The 21,448-nt window shown below is 37.6% G+C and overlaps 1 protein-coding gene across 9 annotated transcripts in view; it reads left to right on the plus strand.

Annotated features, from left to right (window-relative positions):
• CDC42BPA (CDC42 binding protein kinase alpha) overlaps positions 1-21,448 on the plus strand; it is a 183,601-nt gene that overhangs the window by 105,345 nt on the left and 56,808 nt on the right. For 7 of the 9 annotated variants that reach the window (XM_065679746.1, XM_065679748.1, XM_065679745.1 and 4 more), the window contains exons 10-17: positions 2,589-2,668; positions 3,743-3,909; positions 4,372-4,494; positions 9,294-9,427; positions 11,044-11,286; positions 11,542-11,652; positions 15,596-15,843; positions 19,875-19,980. In XM_065679746.1, coding sequence (XP_065535818.1) covers positions 2,589-2,668; positions 3,743-3,909; positions 4,372-4,494; positions 9,294-9,427; positions 11,044-11,286; positions 11,542-11,652; positions 15,596-15,843; positions 19,875-19,980 — 1,212 coding nt within the window. The remainder of the gene's footprint in view (positions 1-2,588; positions 2,669-3,742; positions 3,910-4,371; positions 4,495-9,293; positions 9,428-11,043; positions 11,287-11,541; positions 11,653-15,595; positions 15,844-19,874; positions 19,981-21,448) is intronic. The other 2 variants (XM_065679749.1, XM_065679744.1) reach the window with 2 other exon arrangements.

The raw sequence follows: 21,448 nt of genomic DNA on the forward strand, positions 1-21,448 counted from the left end.
TTCACAGTTTGAAGGCTGCTCCTCCAAACACACACATCTAAGGATAACTTCAGTTTGGTAAATTCATTGTAACTTTACACATATTTAACTAACACATACAGTTATTAATCACAGTAACAAGCTCCTAGTGTTCCTAGTGCATGAGTCTTCCTTTTGAGAGCCTCATCTCCTAGCTGAGGCTTTCAAAAGGTGCCTGTGCAGTGTAAATACCTTCCCGCTGTGAAAAAGAAGGGAGCTGCAGGTGAAGAAAGAGTGCTCCTGTGATGAGTTATTACACAGTCAGCTGTGAAAACTGAGTCTGGTTCTTAATTTTCTTTAGACATATAGGAGTGAAAATCAATGCCACTGACCTGTTAGAGATGTTTCTAGAGGTTCTTTTTCAGCTTCCTAATTTGAAACATCTGAAGGTTGCTTTTTGTTCTGTTTTAATATAAGGAGGTTAATGTTTTTACCATTTCTTTTCACACCTACCACCTCAGAACCTCTGAAAAACCTAGCCTAAGACATTGCATGATGGAGGGTATTCTACATTTTTGCTTCAATCCTGGACATTGGATTTAATATTACTTTGCCTCAAATTCCTTCTGTGTAACGTGGAGGTGTTTTCCCCTCCATCATTCATAAATATCTTAGGAGGAAGTTTCACATTCTTGCATTGCTGTTCCATAAGTCAGCACCATAGATAAGCCCACGAGACTTCTAGACCTTGTTTGTTTTAAATTCTATGCAAGATTTGAATGGTGTGCAGCAGTGTGCCCAGTGCTGAAGAGAAAAGGCGATGCTGGAAAGCCATGATTGTTATTGTACTGCCTGAACTTTGAATGAGACTATAGTCCCATGGAAAAATGAATTTAAACCCATAGATTTAATATTTAATGAATTTAATATGTATTTTAAAAGTTCATATAAGCACAGGGGCAAAACTGGGTTGTTCAGGCAGCCTAGGTTCTGCTGGGTTTCAGCTTTTAACTATTTGGTTTAGTAGCCTTTCTGATAGCCGTGATAGACTTGGATTCATTTGTCATTTTGTCAGTGTGGCTATACAGTTAAATTCACAAATGTAGCAGGAAATGTGTTTCTGATCTTTGCCAAAGAAACAAATACTTTTACAGAATCTTGCTTTGTTACCAGTAGGTATAGTATCATAGAGCCATAGAATGGTTTGGATTGGAAGGGACCTTAAAGATCATCCAGTTCCAACCCCCTGACATGGGCAAGGACACCTTCCACAAAACCAGGTTGCTGAAAGCCATATTTTAGAATCAGTGTTCAGTTACCTGTGTGGTAACTAAGAATTTTTGTATGGGCTGTTTAAATCTCACAATTATGCATTTAGTCTTTCTAAAGTTACTTGTAAAGATGATTTTGAAACTTAAATCTATAAAATGTAAAAACAAAATGTAGAGGAGAACTGAAGAATTTTACCTTTTCTAACTATAGTCTGTAATGTGATATTTTTATTAGTAATTAGTGGAAAGTTAAAGCTTTGTAATCTGGTCTTGTCCTTAGTTTCCAAAATGCCCAACAATGTAGACTGACTGTACTTAACAAAATCTACTAGCCATGTCATTGATGCTGCTTTTTATGCTGGGAACTCTTTTTTGATGTGAAGATTTTTGGCTGCTAAAAGGTCAGTGTTGTGGTATAATACAGCTGATGCTGCTTCTGAAAAGGTGATTTGGGACTTATGTTGAATGCAGTTTTATTCCCTGTTCTGTCCTGCTGAGTTTTCTGTGGAAAAAAAACCCAACAAACAAAACCCCAAGTGTAACTGGTTCCTTTCTTTCTTTTTCGTTTGGGTTTAGAAAAAAATCTTTGTGTTGCCTTTTCTGACAGGTTAGAACCTTTTAGCACTTTCAGTATCATAATCATCATCTTAGGGAGCTTCTTTTGATGACTATAAAGGCCATCTCTAGTATAACAACATAAACCTTGAATCTTGCAGTTAAATGGGAAACTCATAACAGGATATTTAAGAATATTAGAAGTTATAATGGTTAGATTAATATAGCAACAGGTTTATTTTAGCCTCAGGAGAAGCTCTAAGATTTGTCTTGGTTTGTAGTTCTTCATCTGGCAGGAAAAAGGAGCAGTGAAGTAAGATATGGTCAGAGTAGTAATAGGATTAGAAAACCCTGTTGTATTACTTCTTTCTAGTGAATGTCTGACTGTTGTTCTCTTAAAAAAGTCAGAAGTGGGGTTGGTAGTTCTACAAGCAGGAAGCCTTGCCTGATGAAATAGCAGAGAAGAGTATAGGAGGGAATAAAAGGTGATGCTTTTTGTGCCAAGTGCTTCTTGGAAACAAAAAAAGAATGAATTGTCTTTTAATATGTGTAATATTTTGCTTTCTTTCAATGATAGCCTATTTAACTAGAAAAGCATTTTTTTTATGCCAGCATGCTCTATTTTTGTATATTGCATGCTATTATAAATAGGTTTAGGTGGTGCCATTTCATATTTAGGCAGTAGATAAGGATAATTGTGAATGGAGTTAATCTGATATTATCACTAACACTTCACATATGGTTAAATTCAGAAATCTTTTAAGTCCAGTAGGATATTACTTAACTGTCCTATTATTTTTCTAGGAAACAATGCCTCCACCATCACACACAGCATTTTCTGGCCATCATTTACCATTTGTGGGTTTCACGTATACAAGTAGCTGGTAAGTTGAGAGTTCCGAAATTGTCTGAAGGCTGGTTACAAAATATCGTAAGGTTCTGTCTTTGAAACCAGCAAATACCAAACAGATACCACTGAATGTGGTTTACTGAGGAAATGTCTGGGCCTTAATATAAAATGCTGTTTGTCCAAAACAATGAGCTGTCTGCAGGTAAAACTGACATGAATTTGAAGGGCAGTGCCTGTGTTCAGAGGAGTTTTGTTGAGAAAGGTGGTTTTCAGACAATATATGAAGTTAACTGCATATGTCAAAGTTACAACCAGATGTGTGGACTCAGAAAGGACTTAGCTTATTAAACTTTAAATATTGTTTTATTTCTATTCCTTTGACATTCTTGTAAGTCTGGATGGATATTTCAAAAAAACAAAAGACTTATTTGATACTCAGTATTAAAGTGGTATTTGTCATGTGCATCTCTACTGCTAAATTAAACAGTACCGAGGATGTCCATGTATGTTTCTTGATCATTTGTGTGAGTAAATAAATAAATAATGTTTACAACCGTTGAAAAAACAGGCCTATGTTCCTGCAAACACATGTGCTTAATGCTGGTTGTGTGCCATGTCCTGGGGACTTCAGAAGCATTATTTACGTGCATACTAGTATATGTACATGAGTATCCACAGAGTCAGGGCCACAACATTTCTGGTATGTATGTGCCCTGGTTGTCATGTGATAACTTCACACCATTTGTTGTGATCATTGTCATTAAAGTATTTGGGGAAACTTGATTCTTTTAAAATAAACCATTATTATAATCTTACTAATTATCTGCATTGTTGCTCTTTGCTACCTGGCTGATGTACACTGTCCATAGTGATCATTTTTACTCAGGGTTTGTTTGCACTTTTCTGTAAGAAAAAAAGCATTGAGGAGATAATAATGCTAGGTAAAAAGGGATTAAAATGTGAATGTGCACATACTAACAAGGTGGTATTTGACTGTATAATAAATTATATGGTCATCAACAATTTAAAGTATTTATTTGTTTATTTTAAAGAATTATTTTAAACACAACCTGTTGTAAAATCCAGTCCTGTTTCATTTTTCCCCCAGTGTGCTTTCAGATCGCAGCTGTCTAAGACTGACAGCTGGACCACCCTCCATGGATCTTGATGCCAGCATTCAAAGAACTTTGGAGGATAGTTTAGCAACAGAAGCTTATGAGAGGAGAATAAGACGTCTAGAACAGGAAAAGCTTGAACTTAGTAGAAAACTGCAAGGTACAATCATTAGAAAATCCATTCAATCACTTTTTTGACTTGCAGCTTTGTAAGGTACTTTGTATAAACTTTGTAAGTTTATATTGTGGGAAAAAATAAATATACCTCCTGGAAAGCTTTCTAACACAAAAGAATTCTGTTTATTATTTCCATTGACAAATTAAACTTTTCTTACTGTTTATGCCCAAAATATCCCATGTATGCAACTTCTCGTAACATGCTAACTTTGTTCACACCATGCCTTGATTAGTCTGGCATAAAGATTTCATTCTTAAAACCTCTAAGAACTTAGTTTGTCAAGCTGACAAGTACTGAAAAATTGGCACTTAGCAGTTGGAAGTTATGAATTGTAGAATCCTCAGTGGAGAGTCATTTGGCATGTCTTGATTTATTAATAATATCTTTCTGAACCCCTCAGATTATCAGGCATGTAATTTGTAACCCACTTCCATCTTTTTCTAGAGTCAACCCAGACAGTCCAGGCTCTGCAGTACTCAACAGTGGATGGCCCAGTAACAGCAAGCAAAGATCTAGAAATTAAAAGTTTGAAAGAAGAAATTGAAAAGTTGAAGAAACAGGTAACAGGTATGTTATAAATATTAAGGCAAAAATGTAACAGGAAACAATATTACGGCATGACTTTTTCTCCTAATGTAATACTCATTCTACTTTGCTTTCTAAGACAGCCTCACAGTCTATTTTTACTTCTCATTTTATCCTTCACTCTTCATTGCTAGCTCAACATATTCTACAAATTCAACTTCATATTCAGTACTTGAGTTATTCCAGTTGCAAGGGAGAAGGAAGATTTCAATGATTTGTGCTACTGCTACTGGTGGTAAAATTCCACAAGTTTTAAGTTGTGGTGTTGCTAATTTAAATGGATGTGAATCAGGCTGTACCTGAGAATCTGTGAAACCATGACCAATTTCCATAGTAGTAGTTAGGTTTGTGTTTTTTTTTTCTCCTCGTTCGTCCTGCGTTGTGTACTGCAAGAGTGTGCAGATATATGTGTACTAAACTGGAAGGAAGGTGTTGTTTCTTGCTTATGTGAGTAAACATGAGGAGTGAAGACTTCAGCCTACTAGTTTTAATAGTATTAAAACTATTTGATAGAAGGATGTTTTATTATGATTTAAGCATCAGTTGATTTTTTTCAGTATCTTATTTTCTGCTGTATTTTCCTTGAATGGGCCAAATTTGTGAGATGTGATCACAATTTTGATGATATTTTCTTTGAAACCACAGAGGTTTGTAGTGTGCTGTTACTGACTGCATTGTAACTGGATGTGGAGTAAAAGCTTGTTCGAGCTGCAGATGTGGTTTTCTGAGTATTATCTTGGAACAGTACTTTTAGAAAAGCTTGGGGTATCTGGGAGGTGGGCTGTGTACATGAACTACAGTGATACTGGGTTTTCCGAGTGGCAGGGTGTAATGAAGGATGTTTTCCATGCGAGAGGACACCAAGTCTACAGTTCCATGAGCAGCAGAACTGACAAAACAAAACTCTGCCACTGGAGTGGGTCCTGCCCACATCTAAGTGAACTCTCCTCTCTCTGTGCATGCACCAGACTCTCTTGACTTTAATTCACTTGATTAAACAAGGAAAGAATATCTAGATAAAAAGAATTTAATAACCTTATGATCTGATAAATCAGCACAATGTGGACAGTAGGAGCATACAAGGAAAGGGAGATGAGTGGGAGAAGAACCACCTCTCAGCTCTGCTGTCAATGAGCTCTCATTTCTCACAAACCCGAACATTTATTTCCTTTCAGTTTAATTCCCTTGCTTCTGAGAGCTCACAAAGATTTTATGATAAGTAAAAATTTGGCTATCAACTATCTCAGTACTTGAAGTTTGAAAAGTGTTTTTGAAATCTGTGCAGACAAAGAGCTCAGTTGCTTTAATTAATGTCATACTGCCTTTCTTTAGAACTCTCAAACTAGTCAAAAAGCAAAGATCTAGTTAGCCTAGTATTCTGTGTTTTTAAAGAGGTTACTGGAGACACTTAAGGAAAGATTCAAAGATACGTGATGTATTCAAGTCCATCTTTTTCCAGCCTTACTGTCCCAGATCTTGGCAATTCAAAAAAGTTTTAAGAACTTCCAGAGGGAGAGCTTTTATTGCTTCACCAGGTTGTATACAGCTAATAGGGAACGAATTTTGCTGTCTGTGTAGCTAGTATCTTTATATCCTACTTTAAAGGTTTGCTACTAATATTCAATATTCCTGATGTGATGCTCTGAATGAAGTTAAAGGGAGTTGTCTCTCGTACTGATTCACAGCGTAGGACTTCTGCTCTCCTGCTCCCTAATGTTTTCTTCAATATAGGATCTTGAGAGCAGAGGTAGCTTCAAAGAGAGGAAGGTTGGAGGAAACTACAGAAAGGATTTGTTCTTGTTTATGTTTGTGAAAAGACTTCATTCAGTTCCTGGAAGTGTCAGGAATGCCAGCGGCAACACCCACAGAAAGAATAACTTGAACTTAACTTCCAGACATTTCGGTTGGTGTGTTTAGACTCTGCCGCTCCGTTATGGGGGAGAAACATGCTATGTATGAACTGCAGACTGCAGCACATAGATTATATGTTGTTAAAATTGTGTAGTCTGAAAGTCTATTATAAATGTGCAGTTGGACAGCTGCTCTGGCCTGATGCAATGGTTTTGTGTTGTACAATAAGCATTAGTTTTGGATGTGAACAGGGCTTAACTAGCTCAGGGAGGATCCCTCTGGTTTGAGTGATGCCATGTTGGCACTATGTCAGCACAAAGGTTTCTGTGAAGTTTCTCTCCAGCCACATGTCCTTCCACTTGCTGCTGTAAGGAGGAAAAAGGCAACAGGATCAGAAACCCCTGTTCTGCAGCAGTCCTTGGCTCTGCTTTTGACTCCTTGAGACCACTGAACAGCAACATCTACAAGACCAGCTTTTGAGTGGGACCAGCCATTCATAGAAAAGCATCAGGATCAGCTTTAAATTATTTTTTATTCTTGACTGTTGAGCTGCAGCTTAGAGTTTAGTTCATTGCTGAATGTATTGCTCCCTTCCTTTGGTAATGGAAGGGGGGGGAAAAGTGTGGTAACATTCCCCAGTATGCCCAATACCTCTTTCAAAATTTAAAGTTGTCAGTGTCTGGTGAAGGTGGTTAATATTGAGAAGGGTTTTCGTTAGAGTGTCCATTAAGAATTTTCTGCTTCACGCCACATATACATTTGTATATTTATTGCTAGATACAATATGTGCTTTTGGTTTGGGTTGGAAACAAATAATGTGGTCAAATGAGGAAGATGTAGAGTTGTCTTATCCATCCCGAATCACCACGGAACTTAGATCTTTCCCAGTATGTACTGAATGCCTTGTGTGGTCCAGACAACACAGCCACTAGTTAGAAGACTCTCAGTTTGTACCTTGAGTTGTAGGCAAATTTTATCAAATTGGCAAAGAGAATGTTCTGGCTTGCTTGCTTTTATGGGGTTTTATTTTTATGAGATAGATTTTAGAGCTTAATTAATGACAGAATACAGGCACAAACCAAATGAGGGTCATGTCTGAATGCTTCCAAATTTAAGGGAGCTAGCTCCAAGTTTTCTGGGTGGCTTTTAAAATAACCTGAATTTCCAAATCCGGATGTGATGAACTTTAAGAAGGTTCAGTTCAGGTGCAGAGCTGAATTTTATGCTTTGGGCTCATCTCTTGGGCAATTAAATGTAGTGCAATAACATCCTACAGTGAGTGTTTGCATATATTAGCTAAAATGTTAGCAGTAACTAGGGTGATGAGATGGAAAATTACTGTTTACCACACATATGTCACAATTAGCTTGTGGTTATATTCTTTAACCTGTTTTACTGTCTCTTCTGGAGCTGTAAGAGTAAACACCTGCTTAAAAAGGTAATAAAAAATGAACACGAAATCCTGTCAAGTTCAGGAGTGTCACCAGGGGGACCTTAGAAAAACGCATTTTTCTTGTCTATCTGGTTTTCCAGGAAATGACAAGCTCCCATCTGCTTTCAATTTCTGAGGTCAAAGTTGTAATTTTTGTTCGCTAAGTTACATAGGAGAAAACTTTGAGGAATCTTTAATATTGCCAAATATGTAAAGGGCAATGATGGAAGAAGAAAACAGAGCAGTGGAACAAAGTAGTTCATGCACGGAAGAGAGATTTATCTTGGCTCAGCAGAGCCATATATAAACTTTCTTTTAGCTGGTGACTTCAGAGTAGGCTACATAAGAAAGGGTGTTAATAATTTCTGGCTTTGAGCTATGTCTCTTATTTAAATGCATTCTTTTAAGTTTTTAAACGAGTCAATGAATTAAAACAATAGTGAATATTTGTCTGGGTATAAGCTAATGGTATTCATTTTCTTATAAACTTCTTGTGTTTCAGAAGTTACAGCTCTTCAAAATGTCTGTGGTTTTATATTTGGTTTCTCCAGGAGCCAGTCTCTTTGGGTTGTGTTTATGAAAATGTAGTATAAGAATATAGAAGAGTATAGGTGGGTTCCTGTTCTGGGGCTAAAAACACATGGTCTGAAGACCTGCCACAACTAAAATCAAAGGCAAAATGTCCAGTGTTTTCATAGACCTTGGAATTGACCTACCTTCATGTATATCTTGCTTTAAATTCCTGTTTTTCAGTGAAGGACTAGAAGAGTTAAAAACACACCCACTAGCTAGAAACTTTCAGTTGGCATATTTTTGCCATTTCAACTTTTAATGTTGTAGCGTTTCAGTGCATTTATATGATATTATGTTGCTATGGTGTAGAAATGTACTGTCGTGTAACTGGCACTTGGTGATAGTTATAGTAGTTTGCCTGTATTTATAGATGTAATAAAGCAGATCACATAAACACAACTATTTGTCACACTAGAAATAAGTAAAATCATCTGAAGTTCATTTTAAATGTATCAACAGGAGAACACTTGCCAGCTCTTGAGTGACCCATTATTTTTACTGTTTCTTTCTGGGAGAATGTGGGGGGAGGAGGGAGACTGTTTATAATTACAGTGTAATAAAAGATGCATTATATATTCCATCACAGTGCATAAAAGTCAAATGTATAGGTCATGTTAAATCGTACATTACAGAATTATGTATAGTGCATGATTATTATAAAGTGAAAAGACAAACTGTTACCATTTTCTGTGTTGTTTTGCAGCAAGTTGTGGCCTTTTATTCTGTTACCTTAAAAACAGATAATGGCAGTTGAAACAACCTACTCCCTATTCTAAACCAGATAAGAACTGCATTATTTCGTGATAAAATGGAAGCCAGAACAAATAGTGAAGGGGACTTCAAGGAGCTAGACTATGGTATTCTAGAATAATGATTTTTTTTTTTTTTTTCCTTAAGATATTTAGTTGTCTGCTGCTTTTTCTAGATTCTGGTCAGCTAGAGCAGCAGCTAGAGGAGGCCAGCACTGCAAGGCGGGAGTTGGATGATGCTTCCAGACAAATAAAGGCTTTTGAGAAACAGGTCAGAACGCTGAAGCAGGAGAGAGAAGATCTTAATAAGGTAAAAGCAATTTGTCAGCAACTCTTGTAAACCCTGAAGACTATTTTATTTTTGTTCATTTTGCTTGAAATAATGTTCAGCTGTAAAATTAATGAAGAGATAACAAATGTGTAGCGTGACCTACTTTGCTTTCTGCCTCTATTTTGAAGACAAGGACATTATTTAGCATGTTGTCTATATGAGTGCTGGGTGGTCCTAGGTGGCTGCTTCCAGATAGTGAACAACTCCATGATCTAAACTGCTTGGTGGTTGCAAAGGTTTTACAGCTTCAGCTTCAGGTGATAACAATAGTAGTTAGAAGACAGAGTAGATAAGAACTATTGCAGATGCAATCTGAAGTATGGGCAAGACTGTAGCAGAGAAAAAAAGTGTCAAGAATATGGTATTAAGGCTGTGTCACAGAAGTGTTTCTGGAAGAGAGATGTGAAAAATTGCCCAAACTTTAAGATTGAAAAGTAATTTGAAATAGGTACAGTTAAAGAATACTGGGTTTTGTTTCTTCTTTTATGTCTCCTTGTTTTCTTACTTACAACAATGTCTTTCATGGCTTGTTTTTGTATTCATAGTTAAATCAACCTGTAATCAGGTGTGAAATACACTAGCCTTTTTCTCACCACAATTATATTGGCCCAGTATTTTGGAGTTCACACTCAATATTGATGTGCCAGCTGTATTTAACACTTGCTTTTAACCCTTAAGGCTCTTAAAACCTTGAAAGCTGCCAGTTTCTTGAAGAAAGATGATCTCCTAAAACATGTAGTGATTAGGACCTCTTTTAACAACATTAGAAAATGCTTTTAAATTTGTATGGATGACAACAGAGCCAGATATTAATTCTTCCTGCTGCTCTTTTCATCCTCAGACTGTCTTTTCCTTGCTTCTCTGTTCTGGTCCGGTTTGGCTGAACATCATTAAGCCATTTAAGCTGTTGTAGTCCCTTATTCGTAGTATAGTAGCACAGATCTAGGTCACAGGAAGCTTTGTGAAGGTACTGTGCTGTAGAGTTGTCACAGCACTAGCACTATTAATTCGTGTGAGTTCTTTTAAAAGGATGATTATCATATATTGCTGTTAATCACTAGTGATTTGTTGCCTGAAGCTTTCTGTAGCGTTTTATACTAAGGTACAGTGTGTGAAAATCGTGCTCACCATTGCAGGTCAGTTTTGAAAAGCTTCTGAAATAGAAATTTTCATAGAGGAGACTTTGCCATTCAGTTAATGCAAAAACTTTGTTTAATCGTTTAGCAGCTGTGATAAGTACTATTTTTATTTGTTTAAGTTGCTCTTGAAAAGCTATGCTAATGGTATTTTCTTAATTAAGAAAGCAAGGTATTTTTATATTTTAATGCAGATGCTTGAAAGCCTTTGTGTTTAACCTGTAATAATGGAGTACATTCCTACCTGGTATACATTTATGCAGTTTTACTAACTTTAATAGAGTAAATCCTGGCATTTTTCTTCATGTATAGAGGCATACAATCTGTGTCATAGATGCATTCATGAAAAGAAATGAATATGTAGTTTCTGTTCACTCTGGAGGTGTTAGATGCGCATCCAAACACAGTTGGCCTTGCAGCTTTCTAGCTTTGTTACTTCATTCTTTTCTTAAACTGTAGGAACTGGCAGAGTCTAGTGACAGATTAAAATCCCAGGCCAAAGAGCTGAAAGATGCACACAGCCAGCGGAAATTGGCAATGCAGGAGTTCTCAGAGATGAACGAGCGGCTGACAGACTTACACTCCCAAAAACAAAAGCTTGCCCGCCAGCTCCGAGATAAGGAGGAAGAAATGGAAGTGGTGATGCAAAAAGTAGAAAGTTTAAGGCAAGAGTTACGCAGAACAGAGAGACTTAAAAAAGAAGTAAGTGGTGAGAAGTCTGTTTAGAATCTATGAAATAGTAGTTATATGTAAGGTTTTCTGGCAAAATAATTTCTGTGTTAACTGTAAGTCTTTAATTCTTTGTTTCAAACAGTACAGATTTTGTTTGTGAAGAATTTGAAATTTTCAGTTTAGTGCTGAAGATTTATCTCTTATATTGAATACCATCAATAGAATTTTTTTTTTGGGGAAAAAAAAAAAGAATCCTACCTATTAAAAACTTATGTACTTTTGTAGCTGGAAGTCCAAGCTGAAGCCGCAGCTGCTGAGGCATCCAAAGACAGGAAATTGCGAGAGAGGAGTGAACAGTACTCTAAACAGTTGGAAAGCGAAGTAGAAGGGCTAAAGGTTAGTCTGTTTTGATATTAACACCTGCAAAGTTACTAGTCAAGTAGGACTTGGATCTGTCTGATTCCTTTCAGATGTAGGACAAAAGGGTGTTGTCAGTCTGTGTCTCCAGTTGATGCTGAATATTAGTGCAAGCATGCATGGCATTATTGTCCAGAAAAATGAACATTTGCCTAATGTACTTTTCAGGCCAGAGTGTTCACTGCTCACTGAACTATTTCTTAATATGTGATGATTTCTTACCAGTTTGTTCCCATTATTACTTTGTTTAACTTTACCTGGTAAAACCATTTTTTGGGGGGGTTTGTTTAGGGTTTTTTTCATATAAGATGGTCGAGTACTTGAAGATAAACCTGCAACTTAGGCAGGTTTCAGTATAGGTTTCTTGGTGTACTGTGTTGTTCCTCAGTGTGTCGGTCAAAAGAAAGATGGTGTTTCCTTCACAATAGATGTGAAATGATGTAACTGTAAAGGAGAAGTTTTGATGTATTCTGCCTCTCAGCCAGGAGTTGAGATGTTTTTGCACAAGAACAGCATTGAGCATGAAGGCATTATATTGATGAGATTGATTACATGTGTAATGTGTTTTTTAAGAGCAGAAATTTAAGTAGGCCAAGAATGTAAACATTTATTTATTCTATGATTTATCATTTTATATGGTGCTTTGAAGAAGTAGACTTTCTCAGAAATTGAATAAGTTTTTAATTTTCACATGAGGATTATTGTTCATTTACAGCAAGATCTGTTCCCAGTGTTCATTCATCAGGAGAATTCTACACTTCCTTTGCAAAATGTCAGATTAGGCCTATTCTGGCATTAATTTACATGAATAAACATGTTTTTTTAATTAGAATTCTGTGGGCCAATTGTCAACATTGAGTCAGTGCACAGAGAATTTTGGGGTTATTTTGCATTCTTTTATTTTGACTTCCTTTGTTAAATGAAAATAAGGAAATCCATTCACTATGAAGTCTGGATTTATAAAGTTTTTACTGCTGTGAATTCAGATGGTTATCTGAAAATTAAGATGTATTTCACCTCCTTCCATGAATTTTTGCCATCAATGAAGAGTTTGTATGACAGTTGAAGGTGAGAAGAATGTATTGGAGATCTGTTGATAATGATATGCTGATTTACAACACTACGCCAAGTTTATCAGAAGAGGAAAGGGGGCTTGTAGCTTTCTTAGTAGTGATTTCTAATCTAGTAAACACAATTTGGATCATGTGAGGTGAGTTAAGTTCGGGAGCCTGTCATAGAGAAAGGTCAATATTTAATTAAAAAAAGGAAGTTTCTCTAAACGAGAATAGAAAAGCCCATAAATGATGTCAGGTCAAGTGTAAACAGGATGTTGATGGCTAAATAAAGAGAATTTAGCCAATACTTATCAAAAGATGCTCAGAGTGATTGTGGGAAGTTCTTTAAATTAAAACCAGAAAGCCACCTTAGGAAACTCATGGGGCTGCTTGTTGGCAGGGATAAAAAGAAAATCTCTGAGTTGATAGAGGTGTGGCAGAAACACTCTGTGAGCTTTTGGTGTGACCAACTTTACTGCTGAAGCAGGGGAGATTGCCACAAAGAGTGTGCTCTGCAGCAGGTTGGTCAGATGAGCTGGGTTGCTCTGAGCCAGATGTGCAGGAAGCAGTAGAGCTGGCAAGGTGGGTCAGATGTGAAGTTACCCCAGACCAGTGGCCTCACCAAGGGGGTTCTGGAGGAACTCAGGTGAGAAGTAAGAGAACTATTGACCAGGACATGCACCCTCTTATATTGGCCCATTGTGCAACTGTAACCCTTATCTAGAAGGTCCTGGGAACTGCAGAAGAGTGGCTGCAACTTCCTTAGGAAAGGGGTAGAGGCTGTGGTCAGCAATAAGGTCAGTGTAGTCAGCAATAAGGTCATCGGCTCATGGATGAAGCAGAGCCTACTGGGAAGAAGGCAGCGTGCCTTCCCTCTAGCCAAGTCCTGCAAGCAACACTGACCTGCTGGGGTTCTGTTGTCAGTGAGTGTGTGGACAAAGGAGAGCTAGTGTGTGTCATGTATTTGGATATACAAAACAAATCAGGCTCAGTAGGACTCAGCATTTGTGCCCTGGCAGCCAAGAGGGCAAACTGCATCCTGGGGTGCATTCAACAGCATCTAAATTACTTGTGTACCAGGCGATACATTATGTCTCACATGCACCATTTGTCCACTTGAAACAGGCATGTATGAAAACACCTATTTGGAATTTAGGCTTACATCAATTCAAAGTGTGTTCTCTGTTTATTCTGTTACTCCAGTTCTGTATAACGCATTATACAACACCATCCAGCTTTCACTTATTCTGCACCATCTGTCTTAGTATTGCCTTTTCATTGTGCAAAAAAAAAAAGTGAAACACCACCAAAACATTTTACATACCTGATAGATGATGTTGCACAGCCTAAACTTATGTGCTGCTTTGCCATATATGAGTAGGCAGTTCAGTATGTTGGGCAGTAACAAACAAGTTCTGTAGTTAACTGCCTGTGCATGAAAGAAAGTTTCTGTATTATTTGTCTTTTTTTCTTTTATTTTCTTTTGTATATATCAATTTTATTTTTTAATTCTTTCTTTCTCCAAACCATTTTCTGTTAGGGTGGTATCTTCTTTCTCCAGTTCAATGTTGTGCGTCCCAAGGGCAGGATTTTACTCTTGGATCAAAACAGTTGTTTTGATGAGTTACAGAAAACAATGTGGGAGCAGCACAATCTGGCTCATACATTTAGGGGGTTCTCTGGTGTTCTGCTGATACTAAGAGCAAGGCCCAGCTTTCTCCTAGGAGCTCAGGTCATCTGAATGTTCCACAATGAATTTAGCTCTGAAAGTCTGTTCATACATCAGCAAAAGGAAATTGGTACCCAAAGCCATGTTTAATTAAGGGTGACTGAAAGTTTTTTAATATCTCATGGTAAGAATGGAGGTATAATTAACAAAGTATCTTCAATGCTCCCAAAGTTGTGAGGCAGTCACTGTAAGGAAGGAGGTTTTCCAGTTACCTGCGCTATCTCAAGACACAGTGTTTGTATTAAGTGATTTCCTTTCCTTAGACTACCTTTAATTACAGATTTAAATAATAGAAAAATTCCAAACCAAGTTATACATGTGTTTACATACAAAAGTATTTCCATACAAAAGTATTTCCATACTTGGATTTCAGTGCATGTCATGCCACTATCTCATTTTGAACCTGATCTTGCTCCTCCTCTATGTTATGGCAGGACATTGAGTTTAGTGAGTGCAGCATTTGGTGCAAATGTGTATGTATCCTGAAGCAGTGTGTAAAGACTATTGACATGCCAGAAGACCTCACTAAGAGAGCTATGCAGCTGCGAGAAGTGAAGTAATTACTCTTATTGTTTAAAGCTTGTTTTTTCCTATTAATCCACTCTGATGTAAACGGTCAGTTCAAGAAAAATAGGTCAGGTTTCCCTCCTGACTGATTCAATCCTTATAGTGTTTCTTGTAGCTAGATTTTAGCCTTCAGTTAAGCCTCTGCTTGTCTTAGTATAGCTTTTCCACTACTTATCTGTGCTTTAAAATATGCTGCCTGTATATCATAGTCCTTATTCTGCATTCCTCAAAGTCACGTGAACTTGTTGCTGTCAGTGGTGTTGAGTGGGAACATAAAAGTCTTCCAGTTCCATGGTCACTTTCTGACTGCATGTAAAGGGGGGTCAGAATGGGGCCAGAGATAAAGAGATGATCAAATTTTCAGTGGATTGAAAACTGTTACTGTATTTAAATGGCAAACTGATAAAGAGTACAGTTCAGGTTTAGGCTGTAACAAATTTTCAAAAACATTGAGATAGGTGTGTTTAACTCAAATCTGTAATGGGATATTTTCTAAACATAGGCATGTTGAGTTGTTATTAAGCATCATTTTCAGCGTCCTTGAGTACTAACTTAGGGCTGGTTATTTTAGCAAAAACAGGTTGGTCGCTCACCTGGAGTAAGCAGTATGGAACACCAGCAAGAGATCACTAAATTAAAGGCAGACCTGGAGAAGAAAAGTGTTTTCTATGAAGAAGAACTATCTAAACGGGAAATCATGCATGCTAATGAAATAAAAAGTCTGAAGAAAGAACTGCGGGATGCAGAGAGCCAGCAGCTTGCCCTCAAGAAGGAGATAATGATTTTGAAAGACAAGTTAGAGAAAACCAGAAGAGAAAAGTGAGTACTGCATGGAATTTACCTTTAAGCTGAAAATATCTTTTGAAGACTCCTAGTATGTTTCCAAATACACTATCTTGTACCTCCCTGTATTACAGTGAAGGAAATTTTGGCTGAGCCAGGGTTGAAAACAGTCACCTTTAAAAACAAAACAGTAGCAAAAAAACGTATATCCCTGGCCGGAAACAGTTAATTTTGCAGAATATTTGCCCTGGCTGACCATTCCAAGGTATGTAACGAGTTACAGGCTTGCTGCTTGGAGTAGGTTGACCCCTGGAGCTTATGTTGCAGTTTAAAATAGTTTTTTGACATTTTTCTTCTGTTTGGTAGTTTCATCTTTTGATGCAAAATGGTGTTAGAGATCAACTGTTGCTTACGTTTCTGCCAGCAAAGGGACAGCCACTTAATGCGGACTAAGGCTAATCCATGCTGGGTTCCGTCCAGTGTTAACATCAGTCATCAGACTACTGCAGGCATTAAGCTGCTTTATCTCTTCTGACATGGTAATTTGTCAGAGACCTGCTTTTTTCTCTCCCACATGGTTGGAGCTTGTAACTGGGCTTGAGAATGGTCTTTGAGGCATTCATCAGTAAAACCAAGTTTTTCTGTTGGATAGTGTAGTGATGGAAATAGTCATAAACCGAATGTGTTCGTTTTCATTCATAAAAAATTCAGAATGCTTATAGACACTAACAGAGGTGCTCCTTTTTGCTGCTGTAGCAAGATGACGTAAGAAGTTCCTGCTGAAAGCTTAGCCAAACTGTAGCAAGTTCTTAAATATAAGTAGTAAATAAAGCTTATGCCCATAGTGGTGGAAACACCTCTTCTCTGATAGCCCTTTTGCACCAGAGGAAGTGGATCATACAACTTGGAATGCAGTGCATGAGCTGTTCCTTCCTAGAATACAGGTATTCATAGGCTGGATCTGCCTACAAGAAAACTGGAGAGGGACTTTACACAAGCGAATGTTGTGGTAAGATGAGGGGGAATGGCTTTAAGCTGAAAGACGGGAGATTTAAATTAGACGTTAGGAAGAAGCTGCTCTTCTTTTAGCTTTTGTGGTCAGGCATGCAGAGGCTTCTGTGAGCCTTCCAATTCAGAGGTGTTCAGTGTGAAAGTTGAAGAGGAAGCACCTGGAGGCTTTATGCTGAACTAAGTGGAATTATTTCAACAATGGGCTTGGGGTGGGTGTGAGGGTTAAAGTGTGTGTATACAGTTTGGCAAAAACATTTTGGAGGTCTAAAAATAATCTTTAGTGCTTATGAAAAGGCTTTGGTAAAAGGGTGTGGTTGCATTACTTCATGAGGGCTTATAGCATAGAGTGAATTACGTATGTTATGCTAAACAAGGGTCAGTAAGAGCTTGGTCAGAATCTGTGCATAGTATTTTTGTGTAACTTGCTTGTGGGTAGCTTCTGTTTTATTTTTTAAAAATAGGCACTCTTTTCTTTGTTTCCTTCAATTTATGTTTTCTTCTGCTATTTCAACAACATAAATTTTCAAGGGGGAGAAACTCCCTTTCTGTACTTGCCCTTTGCTAAAGTCTCCTAAGCTCCGTGTGATTAAAATTGGGAATGTAGGAACGTGGTATCAGGCCAGTGATCTGTGCAGCACAATATTCCGTTTCTTAGAATCATGTTTGTAGAAGTTTCTTTTAAACCTGTCATTTAATGGCAGATTTATGAAGCAGAGAGCTTTACCAACCAGCGTTTGGGGGTTTTAAGTTGTGTGATATAAAGAAGCCTGGGGGGTGGTGTTTGTTCCAGTCTGCTTTCCTTGGTTTCAAAGCAGTGAGTATGTCTCAACTTTGTACAGCTGCAGTAAAGAGCTGGAGGGAGGGAGTGATACCATGAAGCTGCATTTCACATTGCTTGCATGTGGTTTGATAGAGTTATTTTACTGATAAAAAGAAAGCTGGATCATGTATGCTTTCTTAAACTTGAAGGGCAGATACAGAGCTAATTTTCAGATGAGAGAAAAAGTTCAATGGTAGAGGAGGGTGCCAGGTTTCAAAGGAAATGCCTTATTTTGATCTTCCTGGCTGTCCAAGGTATGCCTATGGAGTCTGTTCCGTGCTTTTCTGAGTTGATATTTTGGTGTGATATATTACAGCCACGTTCTCCTCTGTCTAAAATGTATCTTTCTTTCTGTATTACACTATAGCAGTCTGACTGAGTTAGTGACAATCATGAGTTAAATTAAGACTATAAAATACAGAAAACTACAAATATGTTGGCTATTTTACTGCTCCAAAGCTTCCTTAACCCACCACTATTTATGGCTGCTTTGAGCCCTAAAGCCTTAAAGGAACAAATTTTAGACAAATAGAGAATAAAAAATCCTGAAGAAACCCATAAAAGCTAAATAAAAGAAATAAATACAGATTTAGTTCGGTCTACTGTCTGAGGAATTAGCTTTGAATCTGTGCCTTGCAAACAGAAGCAGGACCTGTTATTAATTCCCCTGACAGCCAATGCTTTAATCTCTTCCTGCCTTTTCCCTAGACTGCTCATCATATGCATGGAATCTGTTGATACAGAAAAGGAGTGGTGGTAAATTTCAAACTTGGCGTTTATGCAGTAAGGGTAGTCTGTTACTTTGCTAGGATGGAGTGTTACGTTTCAAAGGATGCCTAGCAACATACAATTTCACCATGAGTCTAACATGCTGTACTAGATTTCAAAGAGTGGTTGAAGCACTAAATGAATTTTAAATTAGGAATAGGAAATTCAAACCAGCATTACTCTTAACTGGGTTCAGTGTAACCACTGACATCTTTTAAGGTCTCGTCTTTTAAGGGTGTTCTGTCAGTTTGGCAGAGCTTTAGTAGTTCAGCAGCTCAGAAAAAGAGGCCAGGATGTAATATCTCTGTTGTACAATGTAAAATCCAAATCAGTATCCAGAAGAAAAATCACAGTGCTCAAGACAAGGTTTCCCCTAGATTGTACTTCTACAGTGCTACCCTTTTATACTGAGTACTTTTTCAAACCTTTTAAGGCTGCACAGTGGTATTTGCTGAATGAATATTTACTGTATCTCTGACATTTATAGTATAGTTCCATCAACGTACTGATGAACTTTGTGCCAGTTAACTGTATGACTGGTGAAATGGTGAATACAAGATACAAATGCAGTGAGTCTTAAAAGAGTGGACGCGATGTGGAAATTGCATGTCCAAAACACTGCTGTACACCACTTTCAGGAAATTAGTGTTCTTTGGCAAACAGAGCACCTGCAGCTTCATTTATTTTCGGGGTCTCATATTCATTGTGCAAGATCAAAGCTGATGTTAAGTGGAATTAATCAGGGGTTCTCCTCTAGTGAGTGACATTCACAGGAAAAGGGAAGGTTTGAGGGGAACAGCTACTTTGAAACTTGTTCTCAGAAAGAATGGTCCAAGCCTGCTGTAGAATCTGGTGATACTTTGTGTGGAGGTTATCCACCCAGTTTTGGCTGATAGTAGGCAAAAACCTGAATTAGCAGTTCCAGTGTGTCCTGTGTTCTAAATTGTCCAAAACCTAGCCCATGTAAGCTTTTCTCATTATAGACCCAGCCCCAAGTGCACCAGTTTAGCTTCTGTGTGTTCTGGTTTCATAATGTGGTCATTTTGGCCTGTCATTCTACATGAAATTTGGAATTCTAGCAATACAAAGTTAGAATAATGTTTCTGTGAGCTGAGAATTTACCCTGAGCCTCTCAGCATATTGACATACGCTTTGATCTGCAGAAGTGCAGCTGTCCAGTGTTGGGGTGGTTCATCTGAACAATGTAGTAAGTGTAAGTGGATTGATAAACATTAGCTCAGTGGAGCTCTATCAGTTCCATACTGAAGGAAAGATCATTGTCTTAATGAAAATATTAAACACACCGTCTTACAGCCCTATAATACATTACTTAAATAGGCTGTGGTATTACTAGCATAGTACTTCCTTTTCAGCTAGTGTGTGCATTGATTTTTTTTGTCTTTAAGTGAACAGTTTAATGAGTTTTGGAATAAGAAACTTTCTAATTCTGCTTCATTTTATTTCTTAGCCAAAGTGAGAGAGAGGAATTTGAAACAGAGTTCAAACAGAAGTACGAGCGAGAAAAGATTCTGCTGACAGAGGAAAACAAGAAACTTTCAAATGAACTTGATAAGGTAAGTGCTGATTAGTTGTGTTCTGAGTTTACAATTAGGCTATGTATAAATCGGACAATGTGGAGCTGTATTGGTTATTAACTTTTAATTGATAGCAGAAATTGATATTGCACCGAAAGTGGTGATCAGTATTTGATTTGAATAGAGTATCTACATAGAATCATAGAATGGTTTGGGTTGGAAAGGACCTTAAGTTCATCTAGTTACAACCCCCTGCAGGGGAGCAGGGGCGGCTCACACCAGACCATGTTGCGCAAGGCTCTCTCCAGCCTGGCCTGGAACGCTGCCAGGGTTGGAGCATTTAGAACTTGAGAATGGGTGCATATATATATATGTGTGTGTGTGTCTGTGCGTATATGTGTATCTGTGTGAAGGAATTGAGTTAGATGGTCTTACAGTTTAGTAAGATTCATTTTAGGCAATACCTTAAGCCAAGAAAAAAAGGTGATTTATTTCATTGTATGACCCCAACATTAAAATACATAGTTAGTGATGTCGTTAGAGTATATCTGCATGTCAGTTACTGTGAAAAAGCAGGGCCCTCCCACCCATTGAGATGAAGTGTTACCTTGAGATATTAAAAAAATACAAATGATAAGGCATATTAATTGAAGTCTGTTGAGCAAGGAATAATTGTTTCGTGCATTTAGATTATCTCTTTATTGTTCATTTTGACAGGTTATTCAAGTGCATTGTGGATTAGCAAAGTTTTGCTAAACTAGTCTATTCTTTTTGTAATATATTAGATTTTCTAAAGATATGATGAAAGTAGAATGTTCTTCAAAGTAAGCATGTGTGCATGCCAGCGTTCAAATTGAATTCTGTTTTCATACCACTATAAGACACATGCTTTGCCTGTATGTAGGCTTAGTCCAAGAGCAGTAAGAGATTTGTCACTTTGATAGTTCTGCTTAGTGTCAGGCATATTTAAATCGTAAGTCCATTTAAATGATAAGTATGGAATAGAGTACTTTGGAGTAAAAAGCAGAACAGATTTAAAACTGATATTTTTTTCTACGCGTCAGTTTGTTAATGTATTTCAGTACTAAAAGAAGCTTTTTACTTGAGAGCCATTCTCCTGAGCAGGGCTTCCTGTAAAGTCTATCTGATCTGATTCCAGTTTGACTTTCTGAATAGCCATTTAATGCAATGAAGGTTTAGTTCCCCATACCAAGCTAGGTTAGCTGTGGCTTTGTCTTGCAGAATGTGCATGTATGAATGACAGTTCTGTGAATGGGAGAGGTTAATTGTTGTTTATAACATACTGTACTTACAGATGTGCATTTAATTTCAATTTCCCTGACTACAAGTAAGTAAAATAAAAAAAGAGGGGAATGTGAGACACCTGGAGAATCTCAGGACTGACTCATGCCTGTATCTGTTAAGCCTCTCATTCTCCATGGCTACTAAACAAGGAAGAGGTTTGGCAGTTTTATCTGAACTATAACAGTTTTTGTGCCCTTGCTTT

This window comes from Lathamus discolor, chromosome 5 (assembly GCF_037157495.1).
Source record: "Lathamus discolor isolate bLatDis1 chromosome 5, bLatDis1.hap1, whole genome shotgun sequence".
NCBI classification, from domain to species: Eukaryota; Metazoa; Chordata; class Aves; order Psittaciformes; family Psittacidae; genus Lathamus; species Lathamus discolor.